At 46.9% G+C, this 23,623-nt stretch overlaps 2 protein-coding genes across 4 annotated transcripts; one reads left to right on the top strand and one right to left on the bottom strand.

The window, feature by feature from the left end:
- Positions 1 to 89: 89 nt before the first annotated feature.
- Positions 90 to 15,950, top strand: LOC109288037. 3 transcript variants are annotated; one of them, XM_019503383.1, is made up of 16 exons: positions 90 to 196; positions 2,888 to 2,995; positions 3,267 to 3,342; positions 3,587 to 3,743; positions 4,747 to 4,792; positions 7,674 to 7,732; positions 7,867 to 7,902; positions 9,555 to 9,607; positions 10,236 to 10,368; positions 10,696 to 10,892; positions 11,075 to 11,120; positions 11,213 to 11,278; positions 13,515 to 13,574; positions 13,971 to 14,053; positions 14,527 to 14,621; positions 15,102 to 15,950. In XM_019503383.1, the coding sequence occupies exons 1-16, from the start codon at positions 160 to 162 to the stop codon at positions 15,164 to 15,166; spliced, it is 1,317 nt and encodes a 438-aa protein (XP_019358928.1). In that variant the 5' UTR covers positions 90 to 159; the 3' UTR covers positions 15,167 to 15,950. The 3 variants fall into 3 exon arrangements, with proteins under 3 accessions (XP_019358928.1, XP_019358920.1, XP_019358938.1); XM_019503393.1 differs by having other exon boundaries at positions 96 to 196; positions 15,554 to 15,950; XM_019503375.1 differs by having other exon boundaries at positions 92 to 196; positions 14,527 to 15,943.
- A 1,029-nt stretch (positions 15,951 to 16,979) lies between these two features.
- LOC109288027 (histone H3.3) lies at positions 16,980 to 18,706 on the bottom strand. The gene is made up of 4 exons (XM_019503364.1): positions 18,602 to 18,706; positions 18,110 to 18,251; positions 17,826 to 17,979; positions 16,980 to 17,703 (listed from the first exon to the last, which is right to left on the bottom strand). Exons 2-4 carry the CDS (start codon positions 18,235 to 18,237, stop codon positions 17,575 to 17,577), a joined length of 411 nt encoding a protein of 136 aa, XP_019358909.1. The 5' UTR covers positions 18,238 to 18,251; positions 18,602 to 18,706; the 3' UTR covers positions 16,980 to 17,574.
- Positions 18,707 to 23,623: the final 4,917 nt, after the last annotated feature.

Raw genomic sequence — 23,623 nt, 5'->3', positions numbered from 1 at the left:
CCCCCCCCCCACGGAGAGCCGTGGAGGGGCCCCCGCCCCAGCTCCCCGAGGGCTGGGGATGCGCCGTGCGTCCAGAGCTCCCCCCCCGCGCGGCGGCGGGTGGTACGGCCCAGTGTGTCGCCGCGTGCTGGCGGAGGGCGCGGGCAGTGCGCTGGCGGCATGACGGGCAGGGAGCCGCTGGTGGGCGCCCTGAAAGGTGAGAGGCGGGAGGGGGCCTGGGGCCCTGCCTGCACCTCTGCTGCATGGGCCTGGGCTGGGGCAATGCTGTCCCCGGGGCGGCGCTGCCCTGGAGCATGTGTGACCCGCAGCTGGTGCTCAGCTCACCTGCCGCTGTTTTGGGGGCAGGGGCAGAATGGGCGCAGGGCCCCTGCAAGGTGATGGGGGCACGGGCCACATCCTGGGCTTGGCTTCTGGGGCCCGTAGCACCGTGGTGACAGGACAGCCCGGCTTTGTGATGTCAGCAGGGGGGAGGCTGCGGGGACAGCCATGGGCCCAGTGCTGGGGATGCTCTGGGGACCCCGCAGCTGGGGAGAGTGTCGTCTTCTCCCCATGCTCTTGGGGACCCCCGTGCACGTCTGGTGGGGGCCGTCTTTCAGCCCCGAAGGGCAGCTGGCCCAGTGCAGGATATAAGAAGGGTAATAACATGGGAAAGGCGCAGCAGACACACCTGTGTGTGCTGTACACACCTGCCCCTGTGTGATCTGAAACAGGCCAACACCAGCTTCCTGGCTTTGTATATACCCAGGGCGTGTGGAGCAGCCGCTGTGCTGACCCACCTTATCTGCTATGGCCTGCACAGACTCCCTATGAAATCCTGCCCCTGTGAAGGGGCCCTGGAGCCCAGTGGCTTTTAGAGGTTTTGAGCTGCTGGCCCTGAGCACAGGTGAGCACGGAGCTAACACATCCCCTGAACCAGGTGTGGTCGCAACAGTTCTGGACAAGGCAAAGTGTTTTCCTCCTATCAGCCAGGCTGCAATGATTCCCCACCACAGCTACCCCAGGTTGTTTTCCTTTCAGAGCCCAGTGTCTGGTTTCTCTTCCGAGGAGCCACAGTTCCACCCTGCATCATTAGTACTTCACCTGCTCCGTTCCCATCCTTAGGAACCTGCCCACTGGAGGGCAGGTCCTGAAAGTGTGTAGTCTCCGAAAAAGTGTCCTTTCTGGGGTGCGTGGCAAACCTGGTCTCCGTCTGATACATTTCGGGGTACTTTGGAAACCCAGATTCACTACATGTGGATGTGGGGCCTGTGCGATGGAAGGGCAGCACTAGAGTCCTGAAAGGGTGAATCAATGTTTGTGGAAGCCCAGCCTATTGTATTGTGATACCAGCAGGTTATTCAGCTCAAGAAGCTGAACTTAAGTGGCTTTTCCTCTCTGTGTGTGTGTGTGTGAGAGAGAGAGAGTCACTCCCTTTTCTTAGGTGACTGGGGCTGCCTGTAGGTGCCTGTTCAGGAGTCAAAGTGGTGGGGAGGAGACTTTTTGAAGGCTATACAGCATTGCTTGACAGATCCAGTGTAAAAGCTGCCCCAGCACTGAAGAATTTGCTGTCTGATTCAGATACAACATGGCAAAGGAGGATGAGATGTGGGGAGTAAAATAGGTTTGAGGAAGTGAGAGGTGACAGCAACAGAGGCCTGTGCGGTACAACTTTTGCTACTCGTTTGCTTTTTGTGCATACATTGTGGCCTAAATGTGGAAGCAGCAGCAAGGCTTTAGCTTTCTTGGCACCACCTGGCTTCTAGTGACATAATAGGTAAGAGGAAAGTACAGCTGGCTTTATAAAATCTGGTAGTCAAGGGACAAGCACCAACATGAAGGAAAGAAGGCTCTTCTCCAGCAGGGCAGCTTGAGTTTGGTCTTGGGCAGTGATCAAAGCATCCCTTCTTCCCTGGGGAAAGTCCTCTCAGCCTCTTCAGCCTGCTGCGATCCAGCTCTCCAGATGGTAACAGGGCTTACCCTTCAAGCCTGAGTGACTTGACAGAAAGGGGATGACTGAAATAAAGCTGCGGATGCTGATATGCCCACCTCCCTCCAGCAGAGAAGGTGAAATGGAGGCCAGCTGTTGTACCCAGTCCTGTCAGATATCAAGTATTCTCCGCAGCCCCTGAAGTCAAGTACTGGTGTTGTAGGGAAGGGCATTTTATGCTCAAAAGCTGGTCTGACATCTCTCCCAGCTATATAGCTGGTCCAATACAAGATATCACCAGGCAAATCTTGCTTCTCCCTGAAATCAAGGAGAGTTGAGTTAGCTTGGTCTTTCTCAGGACTGGACCATTTGTGAACACTGTTCTAGGGCTTCATGTCCTCAATGCGTTTTATATATATATATTAACCAATCTATGTAACACCTCTAGAAAGGGGCAAGCATTGTTATCCCGCCTCTTACATACAGAGAGGCTTAGGCCCAGCATTTAAGCCACTTGCCCAAAGTGTAACAATGGCCTATTGGCTCTGACCCCCTTGAGTACGGCTGAAAAGAAGAGTGAGTTCTCTTTCTTCTCAGTGTCTTATTTGACCTTATCCCTATAAGGGCTGGGCAAATGGTTTGACCTTGTACCTGGCCTGTTCACACATGGTTCTTCCACCTGGCATCTAGCAGACTGGGTGCTGATTCAATCTGTAAGCTCTCATGTAGCTATCATACATGGCTATCATACAGGGTAGCTGGCTCCTACCCTGGGGATCTTTAAGAGGAGGCTAGATGAACACCTTGCTGGGGTCGTTTGACCCCAGTACTCTTTCCTCCCGTGGCAGGGCTTTGGACTCGATCTGCTCAGGTCCCTTCCAACCCTACTGACCATGGAACTATGGAACTATACCAGTCCCTTGAGGGGCTGATGGTGAACAGGTGCCCTAAAGCCCTCTGCCTGCCCTTGTGTCCTCACAGTGTGCATCCTGAACCTGAAGGAGGGGAACAGCCCATACACAGATGCCTCGCCGCACCTCACCTCCTTCTGCGAGATCCTGGAAATGATCCTTCGGAAAGGAATGAAACGTGAGTAGCTGCTGCTGCTGCTCTGTGGAGGATGGGGAGGGGATGGCAGAGGGCGAGTTGGCATAAGCTCATGCCTGTGGTGCCTGTGTCAGCAGAGGATGAGTAGAGCTCAGACCTGACAAGGCTGAAGGGGTTTGTGTTGGTTGGAGAAGGTCATGAAGACTGGGCCTCTGTCTTTATGGCCTCTCAGAAGGAAGGGCTCTCCTGTGGTTCCTGTCAGAGAGTCTTTCTAACGGAGCTCCTCTTCTCTCCCTCTCTCTCTCTCCTACAGAGCCAGTCTTGGGCTTCAGGAGACGGGATTATTGGCATTGGCTAGAACAGCTTCCTCAGCAGGATGCTGCCAGCAGGTGAGCGGTCTCGGCAAACCCCCCCAGACAGGTTGGTTGTGCCCCAGAATCTGCCCAGCTGCTTCAGCAGTGGCATGATGGATACTGACTGTCTCCTGGAAGGGAAGCCCAGGGGTGAGAACAGGGCCCTCTCCTAGGGGACCAAGGTCTGGGAACTGGTCATTCCTCAGTGGCAGGTGCTGTTGTACATGAAAATGAGCAAGTGCTGAGAGTTAACTGTTTTTTCCCCTCTTTCTGCTTATAGGGTAACTCCCCTGTCCATCATAATAGAGAGAGCCAGTTCCTGCAAGAAGGTGCTGACAGCGCAGGGACGAGGCCGGTATTTCCTGCGCTTGGCTTTAAATGGAAAGTTACTAGCGACTGCTGTTCGACAGCTGTCTCGGTCTCCTAAGCTGCCAGAGGTCAGAAGAGCTTTCGGCATAAAAGCAGGGGGCGGGGGGAACCACTCTGGATGAACTAAGGGTGCGGGATACACAGCACCATCACTACGGAACAGCTGACCCTGGATTTTCATTGGCGGTAAATTTACTGTGTAGTAAGGAGTGGACACATGAGCAGCTCTCCCAAGCGGGATGCTGCTATAGATGCTATTACAGCACCTGGTCCCTGGGGGTGATGAGGCCAGTTCTCACTGAGCCAACAGCTACCCCGGTATAGAACTGAGCAGACCCACGACCCGTTCTAGTTTTTACTCCATAGTAAAGTGAGGTTGTGTTTTTCAAGAGGATAGCTGCGCCCTGGTTTTAAATGGCTTACTCTGTAGTCAGATGCCACATCGTATGTCTGCTGCATGTAGGAAACGTGCCATGTGTCCACACCTTTTGTCATCCCACAAGCTTCCCCACCCTCTGTCATCCCACAGTGTTTTTTGAAAATCTGGGCTTCTAATTCCAACCACAGAGGTAAGCTGAGGTAGCACAACAGTGGTTCTTAACCAGGACATTACCAAGTTCAGAAAAGTTATGGAGGGGCGACCTGAACTACAAAAAAGGTTGAGAGCCATTGGCTTATGGGAAAGAGTTCAGTTCAAATGGGTTTTAAATAAACCTCCATGCTTCTAAGGCAGGGGCGGGCAATTATTTCGGGCAGAGGGCTGCTTACTGAGTTTTGGCAAGCCATCAAGGGCCACATGGCCAGCAGCCAGGGGCAGATTAATATTAATTTTCTAAATTGTTTAGGGGCCCCATGGGCCAGATAAAATGTCCTGGCAGACCACATCTGACCCGCAGTCCGCATTTTGCCCACCCCTGTTCTAAGGTAAACCCATTCTTGCAAATGGGCATGGGTTCATTCTCCACTGTGTGCATAATGGATGTGTTTTAAAATGCAGCATGCTGAACCAGCTTGGGTCGAGTTTTCTTGAGTCTTGGCATGCCGCTAAATAAGTTTTTACATATGTTTCAGTTTTATGATCCTGTGACCTCAGTCCTGGGAAACGAAGATTTCATGGGTAAGGTAGAGACTTCCTGCAATACTTAGTAATGTCCTTTAAAACAAGTTGATATCTAGGTCTGAAAACAAAATCACATCTAGGCTATGCGCTGCACAGGTGCATCTATGCACCTGTGCAATGCAGTTAGCTGGAATAAAACCTACCATTTATATAGAGTTTCTGAACTATAGATAAGGGCGTATTATATATATTACACACCCACACACGACCTGACCCAACCTGACAAAGGGCATTTTCTGCCTGATAGCTTGTCTAACCTCTCTTCCAACTCTACAGTTGTTCAAATAAAAGAGATCACAAAAAACTCCTTGCTGCTCATATATTTCCTCACATCTACTGTCATATCTATAACAATACTAACCCCATTAAGTATGTAAACCTGCTCATAAGTTTACTACAGGTCCATCCTACAGTTTTTTCTTATTCCACTTATGGAGAATTTTATCTGGAGAAGGACTTTAAGATGGAAGCCCTTCAAAGGATGAAATGCAGCTTTTGTGGCCAGGATTGAACCTAATCCTGATGGTACTTCATTGGTGACAATGCTGTTTGCAGCAGGGAATAAATTTGGCCCATTTCATTAAAAAGTAAGCTTGGCAAGGACTGATTATAAGAAAATGATGTCTTTTAAAGGGTGTTGGGACTCGGGAGAGATGGCTTCTATGATTTGTCACTGACTTTCCTGTGTGACCTTTGTGTATATTTCACAATCTCTCTAGTCTTTAATTTCTAATATGTAACAATGCAGTTCCTAATACCTCCTTTCCCATACCCTTGCCTGTTAGATTGCAGACTGCTTAAAATAAAACCTAACACCACTGGATCTCAGTTCTGGATAAGCTCTCTAAGCACCATTGTAATGTGAAAAAAAATCATCATTGTCTTATTCAGATGCTAAGTCTTGTTGTGTTTTTTTTTAATTGTGCAAAATTGCATATTCATATAAATAACATCATGATCCCTCTTCCATGTTATAATAGTATTAGAGTAACATTGTAGCTGTGATGGTCCAGGAATCACGTGAGAGGCAAGGATTTTTGGGTTGGTACCTTCTGTTTAACTTCAGCCCAAAGATGCAGTTGGTCCAATAAAATATATCAACCAAAAAAAATATCCTTGCCTCTCTCAATAAAGCAGTTGTTGTATCTTCCACTGTACCATTTGCAGCCCAGATGTTACATTATGATGGTGCAGAGTAGAAAGCTAATTTCCTAGGTGGTTTCCCCCCACCCCACCCCAGCAGAACTAAGTGGTAAAATGTAAGTAAACTACCTCAGTGGTAGAATAAGAAATGTAGGTGTGTGTGATTCACGCTGAACTGGATGCTCTGGTGGTTTCTTGCCCTGAGAAGAAGAAACGCTGGATTTTTAAAAGTGTGATTTATTTTGATTTTCTTTTTAATGGGAGCATTTTTCCAAGTGAGCTTCAAGCTGTCAGATGTCTTTGGGGGTGACTCTTAACAGCCCGGCCCCTGCTGATCCCCTGCGAGTGTCAGAACTGGAATGCTTTCCCCGCTTTCGTAACTAGCTGCATTGCTTCCGACATACTGCGTGGCTCCATCTGCAACTGTTTTCCCAGGAGGATTGGGGCAGGGTGAAATCCTTTAATCCTTTGATTATGATAAATAACTTGAGTTAAAATGGTACCTTGGTGGCTTATAAATCACCCTGGACTTGTAGTGTAGTCATGAGTCCCCTTTAGTGCTAAAGCTGTAGCTGTATCAGAGCGAAAGAGCAGCCTTAGAGTTGAGACAGAACAGGGAGAAAGCTACTTGTGAGGGGTGTTTTCTGGGGTCCTGACTCAGAGCCCAGTGAAGTCCATGGAAGGAACCTCACTGAATTGGTTGAGCTTTGGATGGCAGTGTCTGGCCTTGGTTATAGGGGTTTTTAAGCTAACATCACCCCCCTTGTGCAGTTCCATCAGTAGTACTGAAATGGGGCTCCTACAGTGTTCCTGTGGTGTTTAACCTTGTTTGGAGGTTGCCTAAAGAGTACCAGCGCAAAAACCCCAGCAACTACCAGCACCTTCCCTACACTAGAAGTCTCTGTATCACCAAGGTCATGATTGGATCAACACTATGGGTATTGGTGAGGCCTGTGAATTGCATGCTGGGCCACACAGCTGCAGGACTGTGTTGAGCAGCGCAGCCAGCGGGGTGGGGAAAAATCAGCCGCTCAAAATGCAAGCGTGGAAGCCAATCCATGCCTCATCTGGAGTGCTTCTGATCAGCCATTTTTCTGTTGCTGTGCAGTGCAGCTGGTTGAAGTTGTTTGCTCTTAGGTTTTGGTTGGAGTCGCCATCTCGGTTTGGCCTACATGGCCATGAGTAGAAGACTTATGCTGGGGGGAAAAGCAAGGGGTTGGGAAATACCTGCTTGTCTCGCTACAGTCCCAATAGCCACCTAGTACTGACTCTTATCCCAGGAGTCTGCAACTGCTTGACACAGGGCACATACAGCAGAGCAGTGATGAGACTCTTGAAGAGACCTAGATGCTGCTTCTGACTTTGCTACAGCTTTCCTAGGCAGCCTTAGGCCCTGACCCTGCAATGGATCATATGTGGGTAGACTATCTTACCCAGCAGCACCTCCCTGCTTTGTTTCCACCCCTCTAAAATTGAGATCATCCTCTCATAGGGGTTACATCACCACTGACATTTACAAGGCTGTTGGAGATCTATGACTGCAAGGTATCCAGCACAGCCCTGAGGATCTAAACTCCCTGTCCCCACATCAGGGTCATGTCCTCCCTGTTTAATTCCACTGAAAATGGCTTTGATTATCTGAGCCTCTCGAGTGTCCCTGGGAGAGGGGTATAATGGAATGTATGGCTGTCGAGAGGCCTGGCAGTAATGTTGGCTCTTGGTTCCCCCCTCACAGAGCCCTTCCTCTCACTGATGCTGGTGGTGACAGAGATGAATTTCTCCTTGGATCTGCAGGTACAGTAATAAATTGTTCTGGGTGGCAGCTTTAATACAGCTCTGTGGGCCTAATGGAACTAAATGTCTAGAGGTCTTTCTCCCTTTCTTTGCCGCCTCCTTGGTGAAGTCCAACTGCTGTGCTTTGTTTGCAGAATTCCAGTTTCTTGGATGAAAGCTGGTTGCTGCCGGTAAGACTTCCTTCCTTTCTTTCTCCTGACTCCTCCCAGAGCAGGATTCAAGATTTTATTCTTCCTCCTCCTACCTGCTGTGGCCCCATGCTGAGTACCCAGATAAAATGGGTAAAGTTACAAGAGATGCCGTCAAGTTAAAAATCATAGGGCTGGGTGTGCAGCCAGTACAAAACTGCGTCATTCCATTGAAGCCAGTGGAGCTGCATCTGCTTCCATGGGCTAAGCATCTAGCCCATTATTTTATTCCTTAATGTAAGCCCAATTCTGTTAACACTTACTCACCTGTGTAACTCTGCTCCCAAGGGTGATCTGAAGGGCTGTTCATGGTCAGAAATTAGGTGGCAACTACATTTTTGCAAGACTGGGCCCTGACTTACTTACCATGTGAATTACAATTCTTTGAGGCTGCTGTAAAACGTGAGCTCCTTTCCATTATTGTTACTGTTGCTGTCATACTCTGCTTTTCTTTGGGCTTGGACAATGTAATTAGACCTTTGAGTTCCATTTTTGTTCCTCTTCAATTTCACATTTGTGTTTTGGGGGTAGGAAGCCACGAACCTGCAGAGAAGCATTAGTCTTTAAGAAACTGAACCCCCCCCCCTTTTCCATTGGATAGTCTTAAATTCATTCTATTAATCCATTTTTATTATTATTTTGCAAGACCTATATGTGGGACCACTTTGATCAGGCCTGCGTCCCATGCTAGTTGCTGTGTAATTCACTACACAGTGAAATCCTGGCTCCACTGAAGCCCAAGGCAAAACTCTTTGATTACAAGGGGCTTAGGGTTTCACTTACAGTTTGTGGCCATAAATTGCTAATGACCAAACTGACTGCATTTCAGGTTCCCTGTTCCCCTTAAACAATGTGATATGATGAAGTGTTTCTGAATGCCCATGGTGTGACTGGGGAGGATGAACACTTCCCAGCGACTTTATGTTCATATTGATGGGGCAGGGAGAAACCAATTTACAAACAGGTTGTATGACTTTTTGATCACTCCTCTCGAGACAGGCAGATTTGTCTTTCCAGGGTCTGCTCTGGCCTTGCCTGAGCCCCAGATTAGAGACCTGTGGTGGATGCCTGTGTGGATACAGATGGACAGATGGAAAGTTGCCTTCCCATAAGCAGATGGCTCAAGAGGTTATCAGTGGAACCTGGAACTGATCCCTTCTCTGTTCCTAGCTCAAATTAGCTAGCAACTGAGTGTCACTGGGTGGGGGGGGTGGCCTAGGCAGAATACATGAGTTTGGCTTCAATCCAGTTTCTAGTGGGATGGCATCTGCCTCAAAAAACATACCCATGGTTGGTGCCCTTGTTGGCAGCTTCAGCAGAGAACCCAAGGACTGGATAACCTTAGAGAAGATACCTTAGGTTTGAGCCTAGCAGATTCTGGAAAGAGTTCTTTAGGGCCTGTCATGGGGCCCTATGGGAAAATGTGCGCTTTTGGTGTGCCTCTTATGTCAATAGAAGATTGACATTGACATTGGCAACCAGGGGTCCCAATCTGGCACCTCTCAGTTACCTCAATTTTAATAGGGGCAAAATGCCCCCTTCCCATTCCCCTCCCCCTGTCCCTTTCAGCTTTTCTGAGGGAATTTCTTGAGCATTGTGGAGGCATTGCTGGATGGATGGTTGTTGTATTCCAGGTGTGTGTAACCTATGAAACAGTACCCTGCAGAGAACTGGGGATGGTACTCAGGTAAGACACCAGCTTTCCTCCTCCCTTCCCCTGCCCATGAGCAGCCCAGAGCCCATGTTACAACTGGTATATATGAAGCTGCTGGAAACTGCAGTCTTCCCTTCTCTTGCATTACCTCAAGCTTTACATAGCTCTTCTTTCTCATGCCCCTGGGGCCATGAATGATATTTCATTTGCCCATCAGAAAACATGGGTAATGATGGTTTATGATCTTCCTGGTCAGATGCACAGAGTTTGAGTCCGGACTGGTGAGGGGCCTTGTCCTGCTGATTTTGCAAGGCATGTTGTGATGGTGCTGGCCCTGGTGATGTCAGCAGAGTAGAAGACTCATGCATGGGAGGGGATGGCATTGTCTTCCCATGGTAGGTAGGCTCCAGATACTTGACTGAGTTATCTGGTTATTCCCACTGCGACTGCCTCATTGGCCTTGTCACGTGGTTTAGATTCCAAACCAGCATGGTCTGAAGGTGCTCCTCACATCCTCCTTTGAGAGAACTGGCTGAGATAGATCAAGTCTTGATTTTAGGCCGAGGAAGCTAGAGTTCCCAAAGTATTTCTCTAGCCAGAGGACTCCTGGGATGTTTTCATATAGTCCATCAGGCTGAATTCTGCATCTTGGTGTCTTCAGGTACTTGGAAGGTCGGATCTTTGTCATAGAGATGCTTCCTGAGAGCCAGGCGGTGGTGGACGAGGTGGTGCTGGCTGGTGATGTCATCGATGAGATCAATGGTATCTCACTGAGGAATGCATACAATGGGCAGGTGAAAAGTACAGGACAGCTCCTTCATTTTAGGGCTCCTGGGCCACTTAGTCCCACATGAAGTGAGAGCCCGCTTGTGAGAGCGTGCTGGAGGTTGACTGGCACCTGGTGTTAGTGCAGTACAGAAGCCCCAAGCAGTCCCCTGAGCTCAGTGAGCAGCTGAGGTGGGAGAATGGTTTGTCGGTGGCTTGTGGACAGCTCCAAGGCAGAGGAAGGGGCGGGCAGTAACACGGGCTGGCTATAGTGTGCCCAGCTCTTGTGCGCGCACCACAGGAAGGAACTGAGGTGCCCTTACCAATGGACACCCTTGTTCTCCCCTCTCATTCAGGCAGGGGCGGTGCTGCAGAAGCTGAAAGGCAAGCCGCTCCACTTCCGCTTAATCCGGTGGAAGTGGCACGACGGAGGGATGTATAAACCCTTGTTGCCCTACCTGAAAGTCCTGAGGGAGAAAGTTTCCGGCTTCCAGCTCCAGTATGATCACAGATGCAAAGAGAAGAAGGAGGACCGGTGCCTGCAGGGGGGCAGGTAGGGCCCGATGGGACCAATGAACACAGCACAAGGTGGCAGCAAGTAACCAGTGTGGGCACCCATCAAGGGGGAGAGCAGGACTGGTGCATGTTGGGCCACAGCAAAAGACCTCCATCGGTAACAACAGTGGAGCTGTCTACAGGCTCCCAGCCTAATGCTATTAACCCCTTTCTACCCAGGCTGCTGTACAACCTGCACTACCTGGGCCAAGCCAATGTAGGAAAGGTAGGCACGTGAATCTCATGGACTGATGAGGAAGGTTCCTGTTTTCCTGAGCATGTTCAATGTTTTAATATTTTCCCCCAATCTGCTTTCAGTATGGCGGCAAAGAGGTGTTGGACCAGGGTATACCCATGGTGTTAGAACAGCACTTACCGCCCCAGGTAAGTTCCCAGCTGTGACCTTGAAAGAATGAGAGAGAGGAGCTGGCATCATTCTGGGGCAGAGATGGATGATGTGTGGGTGTCTTTTTAAGGGTTTATCTTGACTTAGTTTCCCTGGCTGCTAAGAGCTAGGGATTTACCCTGCAACTCCTAATTTGAGGGTTCTTCTTGTCAGATCTCCTCACACCTCTTCATCCTTTTCTCCTTTGTCTCTGATCTTGCATAGTAGCACACCAGCCCTGTCCACTTTCTGGTAGTCAGATACAAATTCTAAAGGCTCAAAGTGGTCACTCCATTTATACCAGTTATATCAAAACTGGCTCATGTGGCCTGATTGTCAGGGCTGTGGTCCATAAGAATGCCCCTTCTTCAGGGAAGTACTGAAGTGCATTCTTAAATCTTGTTCAAGTTGGTACAATTTAAGTTTCTGCTTAAGTTCTATCCTGGTTTGGGGCCCCATGATTTGCAAAGTCTTTCTTCTCTGGAGAAATGCATTGTCAATTCAATCTGCCTCATTCATGAGAAGTGAAGAGCTGCATCTAGGTGAGAAGTGTGAAGCTCTGTAGATCTAGCCCTGCTGAGAGCAGTTGGCCTAAGGTAGCAGGGGCTGCTGGGAAAAGTGTAAACCACGAGGGACTTTTCATTTCCGAGCACAGAAACATTTAAAAGCTCTTACACTTCCCAGATTCTAAGGGCAAAGCATCCTTCTCTCAAGTGTTTCCATTTGCAGACAATGGATCACTCTGATCATAGGTTAGAGTGAAAACACAGCCTAGAATAGAAGGTTAGGGTCACTTCTGGAGAGGGTCGTGACATCCTTGGTATTGTAGCGAGGGCTGGCTTTCCCTTCACTTGTGCATCCCTTGATACTACAGCTGCTAGAAGGGATGCACAATTCCTGTTAGAGCCTAGGATAAGTTTTCCACTTTTGTATGTGAGTGGCAATGCTGGCATTTGCTAAGAAAAGAGAGGTAGTTGGCTTTGTTGATCAGAAGTCAGGCAGATGGCAGGGTAAATTTGCACCTTGTAGACTAAATCAGAGGTGTGCCACTTAAAAAAGTTTATGCTATACAGCAATGATTTAGTTAGTCAAAAATTTGCTAAGAAGCCAAGTCTAGCGTGAAGGGGTGTGTGTGTGTGTTGTATACATGTACATGCACGCACAAGAGAGCTTGGAAAAGAGGGGAAGGGGATTAGAGTGGCACCCGGGGAGGATGTGGGGTTAATTTGTGACATGCCTGCCAAAAAGGTTGGCCCCCACTGCCACAGGAGTGCTGAAGAGTAATCCCATGGCTGAGTCCAGTGAACAGACCCTGAATAAATGGACTTTGTGTCTGGAGAAGGAGAGAGATGGTCTGAATGAGAATCAGCCCCAGCTCTATTTATACTAACACTTCAATCCAACAAGCCTGGTGTTTGGGTAACAGGTGTACCAGTGTTGGCATTTACGTTAGGAAAGGGAGACTTTTGAAGCTGCCACTGCAACTTTGTAAGGTATGTGTAGGAAGGGCTCGGTTCTGTCCGTGCTTTCCTTTCACCCTGGCTTCTGGTTCATTTTGTCCTGGCTAGCGTGATCAACAAGCTTCCCCAGCGATTTTAGATTCTGGAAGGAATTGTGGTAGCAGAACAGAAAAGTTTAGGGGAAATGCAGTGATCTGCACAAGGGCACTTTGATCAGCTTGGCAAATCTGCAGGTTTGTGTCCTTAGTTGATGACTGTTTTGGGCCCCATTCTCTGTTGCCGTACTGCTTGTAAAGGTTTAAAATGCTGCCACACCAAAATGGGTGGTGGTTAACATGCCTTACAGGCTGGTGGAAAGATGGACTGCACCTCTGAATTGAGGCCTCTGAGTTTCCCAGCAGGAAAACCTAAGCATTTCCCTCACCCACCTCTGCCCATCTAGACCTGAAGCTTCCTCCACTGTTCCCAGCTTGGGCTCCGCCTGAGCAGAAGTCTAACAGATGATATTTGTGTGGCTGTTTTGTGATGCTGACAAATCTCCAGCAGAGACTAGACTTACTAGGATCATTTGCCATCACAACCTCTTGAATTTGAAGCAAAATCTGAACAGCAAAAAAGTTCATTTACCATACCCTGCACCAATCAGCCCTTTTGTCACCAGCTGTGGAAGGCTTCCGTATAATATATAGCACCTCCTAGCGAATTTTTCTCTTGCTCATGTCTTTATTAAATGCAACACCAAAAAGCTGTGATTGTTTTCTGTTTGTTTGTTCAGGAAGTTTTATTTGACGTGAAAGAAACCGAAGTCCTCATACAAGAGAGAACTTCTTCCAAGGTGAGTTGAGCTGAAATCTACCAAGACACTTTGGTTTGTATAAACGTAGATGTGCATCTGTCAGGCTTTGTGTAGTGTGGTTTTGCTTTGATCTGTGTTTAGTTATCGCTTCTCAGCCTCTTGAAGGCTCAGATCAAGCGTACTAACTGGACTGGACTTCCTCTGTACATGATGGTGTTGGACAATGAGAACAGTTTTGCTGCATATGTATGCTCATGGCTGCTCTGACTTTTCCATGGACTACAGAAAGTTTCTCAAGCTGTATTCTTGCAGTGGTTCATTTATGCCCAGAATGAGTGGACAGACTGTAGATCTATAGATATTTGACTGGATTCAGGATCCTGCACTGTCACAGCCTTGTTTCTCATCACATCTTTCTCCTGACTTACACAATAGGTTCTGCTCCACTACCCTTATCCAGAGATCTCCTGCGTGGGTCGGCGTTTGGACAACAGCAATCTCTTTGCCTTCTGTGTTGCGTAAGTGTCACTTGAGGATAAAGTGGCTGTCATGTTCCAGTGGCTGGGCTCCTGAATTCATTAGTTTTATGCAAAGCATTAAACAAGTCTCAAATAAAGAAGAATAAACTTGGAGGTATTTTGAAAGATTTGGATTTGTAATGCTTAGCTTGAATGTGTAGCAATCGGTCAAAAGGGATGTGCCAGGCCAGGGTCCCGTATGTACCTACCAGGGCTGTCAATTCAACTTTTAATGCCAAGGGAGTGTCTGGCAGAGGCTGCACAAGGGGACAAGCTCTCAATTGGGTTGTAATTTACCCAAACTACTATGCGGACCCCCTGGCTTTGCTGTAATGATCACAAGCAGACAGATACATTGGAGGTCGTGAGCTCGGGCTGTAATGCTTCCTGTACTAAAGCCCCATTTTGTTTTAAGCATCACCGTGTGTTAGCAAAATGAATTTTGCCCATTGATGGGGATTTTCCTTATTCAGGGTTTCACCAGAGATGCCTGAACAAAGTATCTTTGCCTGCCTCGTGTTTGAATCCAATTCTCAGGAAGAATGTGAAGAAATCATCAAGAGAATCGGTAAGCCAAGGTTTTACTGCTTTAGATATCAGTTCAGCAAAGTTGAACGTGAAGAATTTCCACCACTATCTGCTACATGCAGACACTGACTTCCACCGTGTTTTGCTGAGGTCTTATTAGCTTGGGTACGTACAATGGAATAGTTTTTAATGTCCACCAAAGAAACTTTTAGCACCTCCTAGATATACCAGGTAATTTGATTTTAGGATGGAAGATATGCTGGTGTTTCACCATCTCTAAATCAGTGATGTTCAATGGTATTTCAAAAGATCAGTGTTTTAAAAGGTATTTTTTCCATTGGAAGGTCAGCCTCTTGCTTCAAGGTATGACTAAAAGTAAGTTACAAAACAGCTGTAAAAATTCTAAGGTTACTATACCCAAAGAAAGTATTTGAGGTGTTTCATAGCTGAGAACCCATTTTTAATATATAAATCTATACAACACTCATGAGGTAGGAATACTTTTATCCCCATTTTACAGATGGGGAGTTGAGGCACAGCAAGACAGTAAGACTTACCGAGGTCACACAGAGGAGGATGTTCTGAAGCAGAAACTTAACTCTTGCAAGTCCTAAGATAGTGCTCTAAACATTGGCCCACCCTTAACAATGGAATAAAATAGTCAAGATGATAATATTCTGTCTGCTTAACTTTTTGCACTTAAGACTCAAGTGGTTTAGCTTTGGAAGTCTGGATGCAAGGATGTTATTCCCTAATCATCTTAGATGTGTGGACATTTCAGTTTGGTGCCCTTGCAAAATAGCCAAGATTCAGGGCGAGAGAGCAAGATGGCTGCAACAGCTATAAAGTCAACTGCTTTATTTGTAAGAAATGGTAGTGTACCCCAAACTAGTTTTACAGGATGAGGCAAAGTGTGCAGGGGGTGCTGCTCTCAGTGTGGGGGTCATCGGTAATGCATGCTTGTTCCCTTAGCTGCTGGATTTAAACATACTGAATGGGTTGTCTGATGAGAAGGGAAGTGATGGCTCTAGCTATGAGCTTCCTCCAGGCACGCCGCTGACCCAGATTTGGAGCCTTCCTGACAGCCCAACTTTGTCAGCTGCTTGAGACTCTACCAACTCAGGTCTTAAGACTAAGATGGTATTTCTTACTGTTGCCCATTGACTGGCTGTAGAGCTTTATTTTTTAACTTTGTGGAAGGAAGTATTTCAAATACATTGCATCTTTGAGTCACTCTTAAAGCTGATGCTGGAACCTGCACTTTTGTATATAATCATTTTGTTCTTAAAATGCAATCTCTTTTTTATGGAGAGCTTTACTGAAAGCTTTCGAAGTTTGCTTGGAATAAATCAAGTGGAGAATTACTTGAGCTACTCCTTGCTTCCATTTTATTCTTCTAAAGGCATGTCCTGTATATTTAAACTAGGATACACTATTTATAAACTGCCGATGAAAAGACTTGGTAAGATTTAATATTAGCTATAACTTCAGTCTCTCTACACACTTAGAATTAATCATCTGGTAGCTATAGCTTAAGTATGCATTCAAAAGTTAAGAGTGTCCTTTGTGGCTAATTATATTCATAGAAGCTTATTCTTGTTACTTTCTCCTCCTCCACCCCCTTGAACAGATCAGAAACAGCTCAAGTTTACTCCATGCCTATATACCTTTTCCTTTTTATAGCTTTAAGTGCAAATTGTCACTCTTGAAAGGCATTTCCTCTTTCCACGGACAGGTTCAAAACCTGAACTGAGCCCAAATAGAACTTTGCCTGTTTATTAAGGCTTGCTCACACAGCTGCATAACTCAGAATTGAAAGGCTCTAGGTTCCCTCAGAAGTGCCTCAAAACCCCTAAAAGAAAGTTCCATCATTTTTTAAGCCAAAACTGTGCTATTATTCAGTGTGGATGCTTTCATTTCAATAGGCTTTCCAGTCTCTCATCCTTTAAATTAGGGATTCTTTAAGGTTACTACATAGCAGTGCATCTTATGTGGAGCAGCTATACATGAGCTGGTTTCCCCTCCTCTTAAAACAAAAAACTTAAAAGCTTGAGAATAGATTTAAATACTCAGCTTTAGTAAGTTAAAGGCATCAGTATGCTAAAACCTCATCTCAATATCTGCTACCTCAAGCTTGGGGGGGGGGCAGGGATGATGGCTAACAACCCTGACCTTCAAAAAGCAAGCAGAGGGTACAGCCCTAAGCTTCCCCTTTAGTCAGTCAGTCATGCAGTAAGCTACACTAGTAGTTAGCAAATCCAAGTCTTACACCCTTACTCTCCTGCACAGCAAAAAAAACCACAAAAAACCCCCCAAAAGAGGTGCTTCCTAGAACACTTTACCCAATGAAGAGCCAGCTTAGTAACTTAGCCCCATGACACACCAATGACACAACTCCTCACATGTGAATGTAAAACATTTAATTTAAAAATGTTGACACTACAATATATAAAATAGCTATTATAAATGCACATAGTGTATTCTATAGCTGCCAGGTTTACTTTTTTCTTTTTTTTTTTTTTTTAGGAAACTGTAAGTTACACTGTGGTTAAGACTTGTAGTTGCACCCTCTGAAAAAGTCCACATTCTATCACAGTGATGTATGGTCAGACTTAACAGCCCCAATTGTTAAACACTTGGATCAAGTCATAACCAGTTTTATTGCAAAAGGACCCTGTACACATTTATATCAATTCTAGTACCTTACAAGTTTAGCTACCCAACAAGTCATTAACATACAGAAACATGCATGAGAAGCAAGAAAGATCACCCATCCCTTCTGCATATTAGCAACTTGTCACTTCTGAGCAACAAGGCTCACATCACTGAGGTTTATGTGAACAGTCACTTTGAGCATTCATCCTGAGTGAAAGATGGAATGACTTAAGTACAAATGCAACATATTATAAACAATTTCTTACAAAAAAAGTCACAAATTAAAACCAAAGTATTTTACAGAATTTACTACAAAACACCATAAAAACTGCCTTCACTTAAGCTCTCTCTCCCCGTATCCTGCGAGCCAACTGGATGTCTTTGGGCATGATGGTAACTCTCTTGGCATGGATGGCACACAGGTTTGTATCTTCAAAGAGACCCACCAGATATGCTTCACTAGCCTCCTGTTTCAAGGACACAAGAGGGAGAGAGACTTGTTAGGAGCCTTTAGGAAAAACTGCACCTGCTCCCCAAGCTTCCTCAAATTCCCAACCGAAACAGCAGTGAGCCAACCATTCGCAAGTACCTGCAGCGCGCCGATGGCCGCACTCTGGAACCTCAAGTCCGTCTTGAAGTCTTGGGCAATTTCCCTTACCAACCGCTGGAAGGGAAGCTTACGGATCAACAGCTCTGTTGACTTCTGATAGCGACGGATCTCGCGGAGGGCCACGGTGCCTGGCCTGGGAGGAAGGAGAGGGAGAACTTTGAGCCCACGTGGCTGCCTGCCAGTTCTCCTGGCGCAGGCTCTGGTGACGAGTGGCGGGGGCGGTTGAGCACGGCCGTCATCAGGGCCACCCACAATTTCCTTACCTGTAGCGATGAGGTTTCTTGACTCCGCCGGTAGAGGGAGCGCTTTTCCTGGCAGCTTTGGTGGCCAGCTGTTTACGTGGAGCTTTCCCCCCAGTGGATTTACGGGCGGTCTGCTTTGTACGAGCCATTGTCCTTTACTTACCTGGAGAAAAGGAGACGAGCATGAAGCCAATCCCACAGGGATCACACCCCATACCTCCCCACCCCCAGCCGGGATCCTTACCCACCCGCGCACCTTCCTCCCCCCACGCCCTGCACAGATGTTCGTGAGCCGCTCCCCGGGGATCGGAAAGTCACACTCAGCGTCCCCGCCTAGCCCATACTCTCCCCTCCCCCGCACCCCGGAGGAAGAAGCAGCTGAGTCATGGCCGCCCTGCCCCCCCACCGGGACCCACCGCCGAGGCCAGGAGCCACGATCGCCCCCCGCCCGGCCGACACCACGCAGCGCTGGGGGCCCCGGGCCACCCCGCGCCGTACCCGGGCCGCACTCACCGCTGGGAGCAGGAGAGGTACCGGCGCTGTCGTCCGCTGAACTCTGTCCGCGTCCTGCTGCCACCCGCTCTACCGCCAACAACCCCCTCACTGTGCCCTCCCCGCCGTGGGGACCCGTTTTTTATAGTGGGGGCGGCGCGCGGCGTGCTGACCTCACAATACCTGGAAACGGCGCGCCGGCTCATTGGCCCGCACCTCCGCCGGCGCCATGCCGTCACGGGACACAAAGGCCGTGCTCTGGTTTCTCACCGCCGATTGGACGCGGCTCCCGCGGCTGATTGGTTGTTAAAGTCGCGTGCCGATTGGCTCTTGTGAGGCAGGAACAAGCCAATCGGAAGAGAGGCCCGGTCTGCCGAGCTGATTGGACGAAATGGAACATGGTTTGGATCCTACCCTTTGTTGCAAAGCTCCACAATGGAAAGTCAATAGGAAGGCAGCGGCTGCGAGTGTCCCAGGCGCAGCTGGGGAGGGTAGGTGGGGGACAGAGAGCTGTGCAGAGCCGTGCTGGTAGGGGCAGTGGGCTGGCTTCGTGTCGGGATCCCGGCAGCCTCGACACTGCCCCGCAAAAAATGGACGTTGCCAAAAGTGCATTTAATGTGTCCTGCCAATAGCAGCCCAAACAATTAATAATGAATTAACTTCGGGTTCTAGAGCGTTTTGCAGGCGCATCTTTCTAATTAGGAAAGGTTTTTGTCGGGTTTCCCCCCCCTGTTAATCGTTTCATCTCACATGGGCCAGTATCTCAGGTCAGGGCTGGTGGGAGATTGAAATCTTTCAACTCCACTAAAATACCTTGAATTTGGAAAGTGTTTTTAAAGGACTAACCCTGGGAAATTATCAATATTGCCTGAAAAAATAAGAGTGCTCCTTATTAATGGGCACGGGGGTGACCATATTATTATTATTTTTAAAGACTGTTAATAATATAATTAGTTTACTATCATACTTCATCTAGCAAGCCCGGTTCTGGCAAATATTTATATATGAAAATTTAACCCAATATGGTTCTGATTAAGTTCAGCCTAGAGTTTACTGAAGGATTGAGGCCAGGTATATTGCAACAACTTTCATAAACTATACATCACTCTAATTAAGTCCCATAATGCCTTTCACAAACTTAATAACATACGTTTCCTATATCAGTTTTCATATAAAAGGTATATATTAAGCACGTGTGTGTATACATGTGGATATATATGCATATATGTGTGTGTAATCATATGGACAGTATATATGTGTGTGTCGATATAACAATGCAATCATTATAACTATAGATTATATATGCATTGATCCACAGAAACAATGTAATCATTATAACATATGTATTATATGCAGACATATCGTACCTGTATAGTCATCGCCCATGTCCTGAGCAGAGGTACACCACTTTATCAAATAAGAGCTATAATTTAACGAACCATAATATAGTAGCTAGAAAAAGTCATAGAGCTGTATTCCAAACTTCAGTTGCAATTCTAGTAACACATGTAGGTTTAACTGTAAACCTTAAGTAATCCCATTCAAGTGAATAGGTGACATTTGACCCGTATTAGGATAAATAGTTGTTTAATTATTGACTTTAGGGAGGCTAGGAATCCATCAATAAAAGTGTTTATGTGCTTAAAGTTAAGGTTTTGGGTAAGTCTTTGCAGAATGGAAGACCTCACCCTCACTAAGGATGTGTGAACCAAGTAATCAACATTATTGCAAAAGATTGAAATAAAATAAACTAAAATATGCACTCCTTGTGACTGGAAAACACAGCTGCAAAGTTGAGTGTAAATGCATCAGTAAAATGTAAGATTGTATCTTGCCAGTATCAAGGATTACATAGAACTAAATGTAACCGTTTCATGTGCACCAACTGATGGAGAAAATTTTGCAGTCCTTTCTCCAATGGGAGTAGGAATAAGACGAGCATGATCAGGCCCCCGCAGCTCCCATGGATCACAGCAGTGTTTACAGCTCATGAAAGAACAAAACGAAAATGCCTTTCTAATATTGATTCTTGCAAGCAACTGTGTGCTTGCAAAGTGTCCATTTAAAACACAAGTAAAGCTTCATTGATTAAAAACAAGTGAAGGGCAGAATCAGTTCACGAGAGCTTTGGGTTACACAGCATTGCTGCACACATGAAGGTCTGTGTCTTGCTTTGTAGCCTGTTATGGGCAGTTCAAGCCGTGTATACTGACATGGTGCGACAGGATACATCACGTGCTCCAGGGGACAGACTACTGTCTGGACATATGTACATCCTTTCCACCTAACTTCTTCCCTCTGTTTACTTTTCTCTGGGGTTTGTATATAAAGGCAGTTCCTGATGAAAGCAAACTGCAATACATACAGCATTCAGTAATTAAATGACGGAAATTAGTCTGTACAATAGGGCAGTGTATTTGCTGACATTTTGGAACCAGGACCTATCAAACACTCCATTTCACCCAAATCCCAGATTGAAAGCAGGAGCCCATTTTAATTTGACTGACTTGAAAATACAGAGAAAATGAAGAGACTAGCCTTCCAGGACCTTTCAGTTTAAATGCTTCCTGATGGCCACTGGTTAATCCCCCTGCTGCTTTTTTTTAAACAAGGTGATGCCCTGCTAACAATACAAAAAAGCCAGTGCTTAGCTTTCATTAGTTAGAGTTCAAATGCCTTGCCCCTCAATATTTTTATTAGTAATGATGAATGCTTTGGCCTCTAATTGTAGGGATACTTTTGTAACTTTTTGTTCTCGTTTACTTTGGACTGGAGAAAAACTACTCTGGCTGTTATAGAAAACAAAACTAAAGCAATGAGAGGCAAGCATATGTGCAAAATACCAAAGAAAGTGTATACGTGTAGATACTCATCTACAATATGCAAATACATGTAAGAGAGACAGAGTGCAGACTAGTCAAATTAACCAGGCACGTGGCTAACTTTGCCGAGGTGCCATTCACAGTACATTCTGGGTTTTCCTCACTGGGAAATGGAACAGAACTATTAAAGGAAACAAGTATGCTACCAGGTCTAGTTGGTCTAAAAGTCAGTGTACATAGATAGCTTAAAAGCACTGGTTTTCAAACAAGAGTGCATGAAGCATTCTCTGACAGACAGTGGAGCTGACAAGTCATGTGATATTGGGTTTTCCTTCCTATTTTTTGTTGCTAAATTGCTTTAAAATAGGGGTAAAAATAGATTAGCATTTCCACTGTTGCTTTTGAATGTAAACAAATGTAGCACAGGCAAGAACTTGAGATAATTATGAATAGCAGGCTAGCCTTGTTAAACAATAGCTAAATGGGATCCACACTGAAGAGTTTGAAATTCTTTGGCTTGAAAACAGCAAGTATCACATTAGTCTTAAGTGGAGGTAACCAAGTATATCTATATACTATACACAAAGTCTACTTCATTTTCTGGGGTGTTATGACAATTTAATAATACAATATTTCTTGCTTCTACAATCTCAGCTCTTATGCTGCTTTTATACGTGTGGCAGGCTTGTACAGTGCTACTACCATTTTATCTTATCCTGGAAAGGCAGGGGAAGAAGTTATTAAGCTAGTTCTATATAATTGCATCCACATCCTAAGCATTGTATCAAGATACGTTTCAGTAACAAATCGATCAATGAATCTTGCCCCTCACTGAAATGTAGGAAGATACAAAACCTGTGCATGAGCTAAGCCTAAGTCTTGAATATTTTAAAATCCATGCATAATAGCTAAGTTAAAATGATAGGTGTTCATCTCACTGTAAATCCTTCTGGTCTTCCCCAACGCTGTAAACATAGTCCAATGAGTTAATAAAAAAGTAACAACCTGAGCCTGAGATCAAAGTACTGTAAACAAAGGTAGGTAGATAGATAGATATTAATATCCATCTATAGATTAGATAGATATAAATATCTATATATAGCTAGACACTGCAAAGGCTTATGTACCTATACAGATCTATATAGATATACCTGCATCTATGTATAGATCTACATAGGTATATAAGCCTTTGTTCGCAGCACTCTCTATATATTTCTATATCTTCTCCCACGGGAGAAGATGTTGACTTCAAAAGCTCTTCACGGTTGGATGTGTAAAATCCCATTGATGTAACTTCTTCAGGGAAGAACTTTTTTTTTCCAGGCAAGGAATGAAAGACGTCCCCAGTCTGCGGGACACCACAGTCCAGGGCTAACTACTTGGAGGCACTTTCTGCATCCCACTTCCTTGCTTCTCCTCCTCCTCCCGCAATAGCACGCTATTAATCACTGGCTCTTCCAGGCCCCATTTCCCCATGCTGCATTAGCATAGGTTGGGGACCATAGGTCTGGGCAGGCCAGAATCAAGGGGTGCTGCATGCCGGGCTGGAATGCCCTTGTATTTCTTGGGAGCGTCCGAGTGATGACATTCCCCAGCCCCCTGCAACGCCTCCTGCCCGGGGCTCCCCACAAAAAAGCCACGTGTCCCTAAAACGTCCCCAAAGGCTGAGTCCTCTCCTGAATGTACTGTAGGGTGATGGGGGAGGATATGAGGGCGGGGGGCTGAGGCTGGCTGGTTGCTAACCAGCCTGCTTTCAATACAGAGGATCAGCGAGCACTGCAGTGCCAGCCTGGCTCTTCATAGCCCTGGTCTCCAACGCGGGCTGCCGGCGCGGATCCTCTCCACCTAAGCGATGTCCAGCCAGGCACCTGGGGCAGCGGGACTACGAGCCCCATCATGCGCCGCGCCGGACAGGATCCGGGGGCAGCGGCCGCGGGGCGCTGCTGGGAGTTGTAGTCCGCCAGGCCGGAAATGGTGTCCCGGGTCGGCGGAGCTGGCGCAACGGCGCGGACTACAAGTCCCATCCTGCCCCGCGCCACCGGGGCGGCAATGGCGGCGGCGGCGCCTGCGCGGTGCGGTCTCCGTGCGGACCGCGCAGAGTGAATAATAAAGGTCTCCTCGGCGGTAGCTGCGGCGGCGGCGGACGAAGCAGCGCCAGGCAGGAGCATGTCGAAGGGCCCGGTGGCGAGCGGCCCTCCCGCGGCCGGGCCGGCGGCCCCCG

Source organism: Gavialis gangeticus, unplaced genomic scaffold, assembly GCF_001723915.1.
Source record: "Gavialis gangeticus isolate Ggan-Ray unplaced genomic scaffold, GavGan_comp1, whole genome shotgun sequence".
NCBI classification, from domain to species: Eukaryota; Metazoa; Chordata; order Crocodylia; family Gavialidae; genus Gavialis; species Gavialis gangeticus.
The sequence above is the reverse complement of the archived record's forward strand: the minus strand, read 5'-3'. Positions and strand labels throughout refer to the sequence as shown.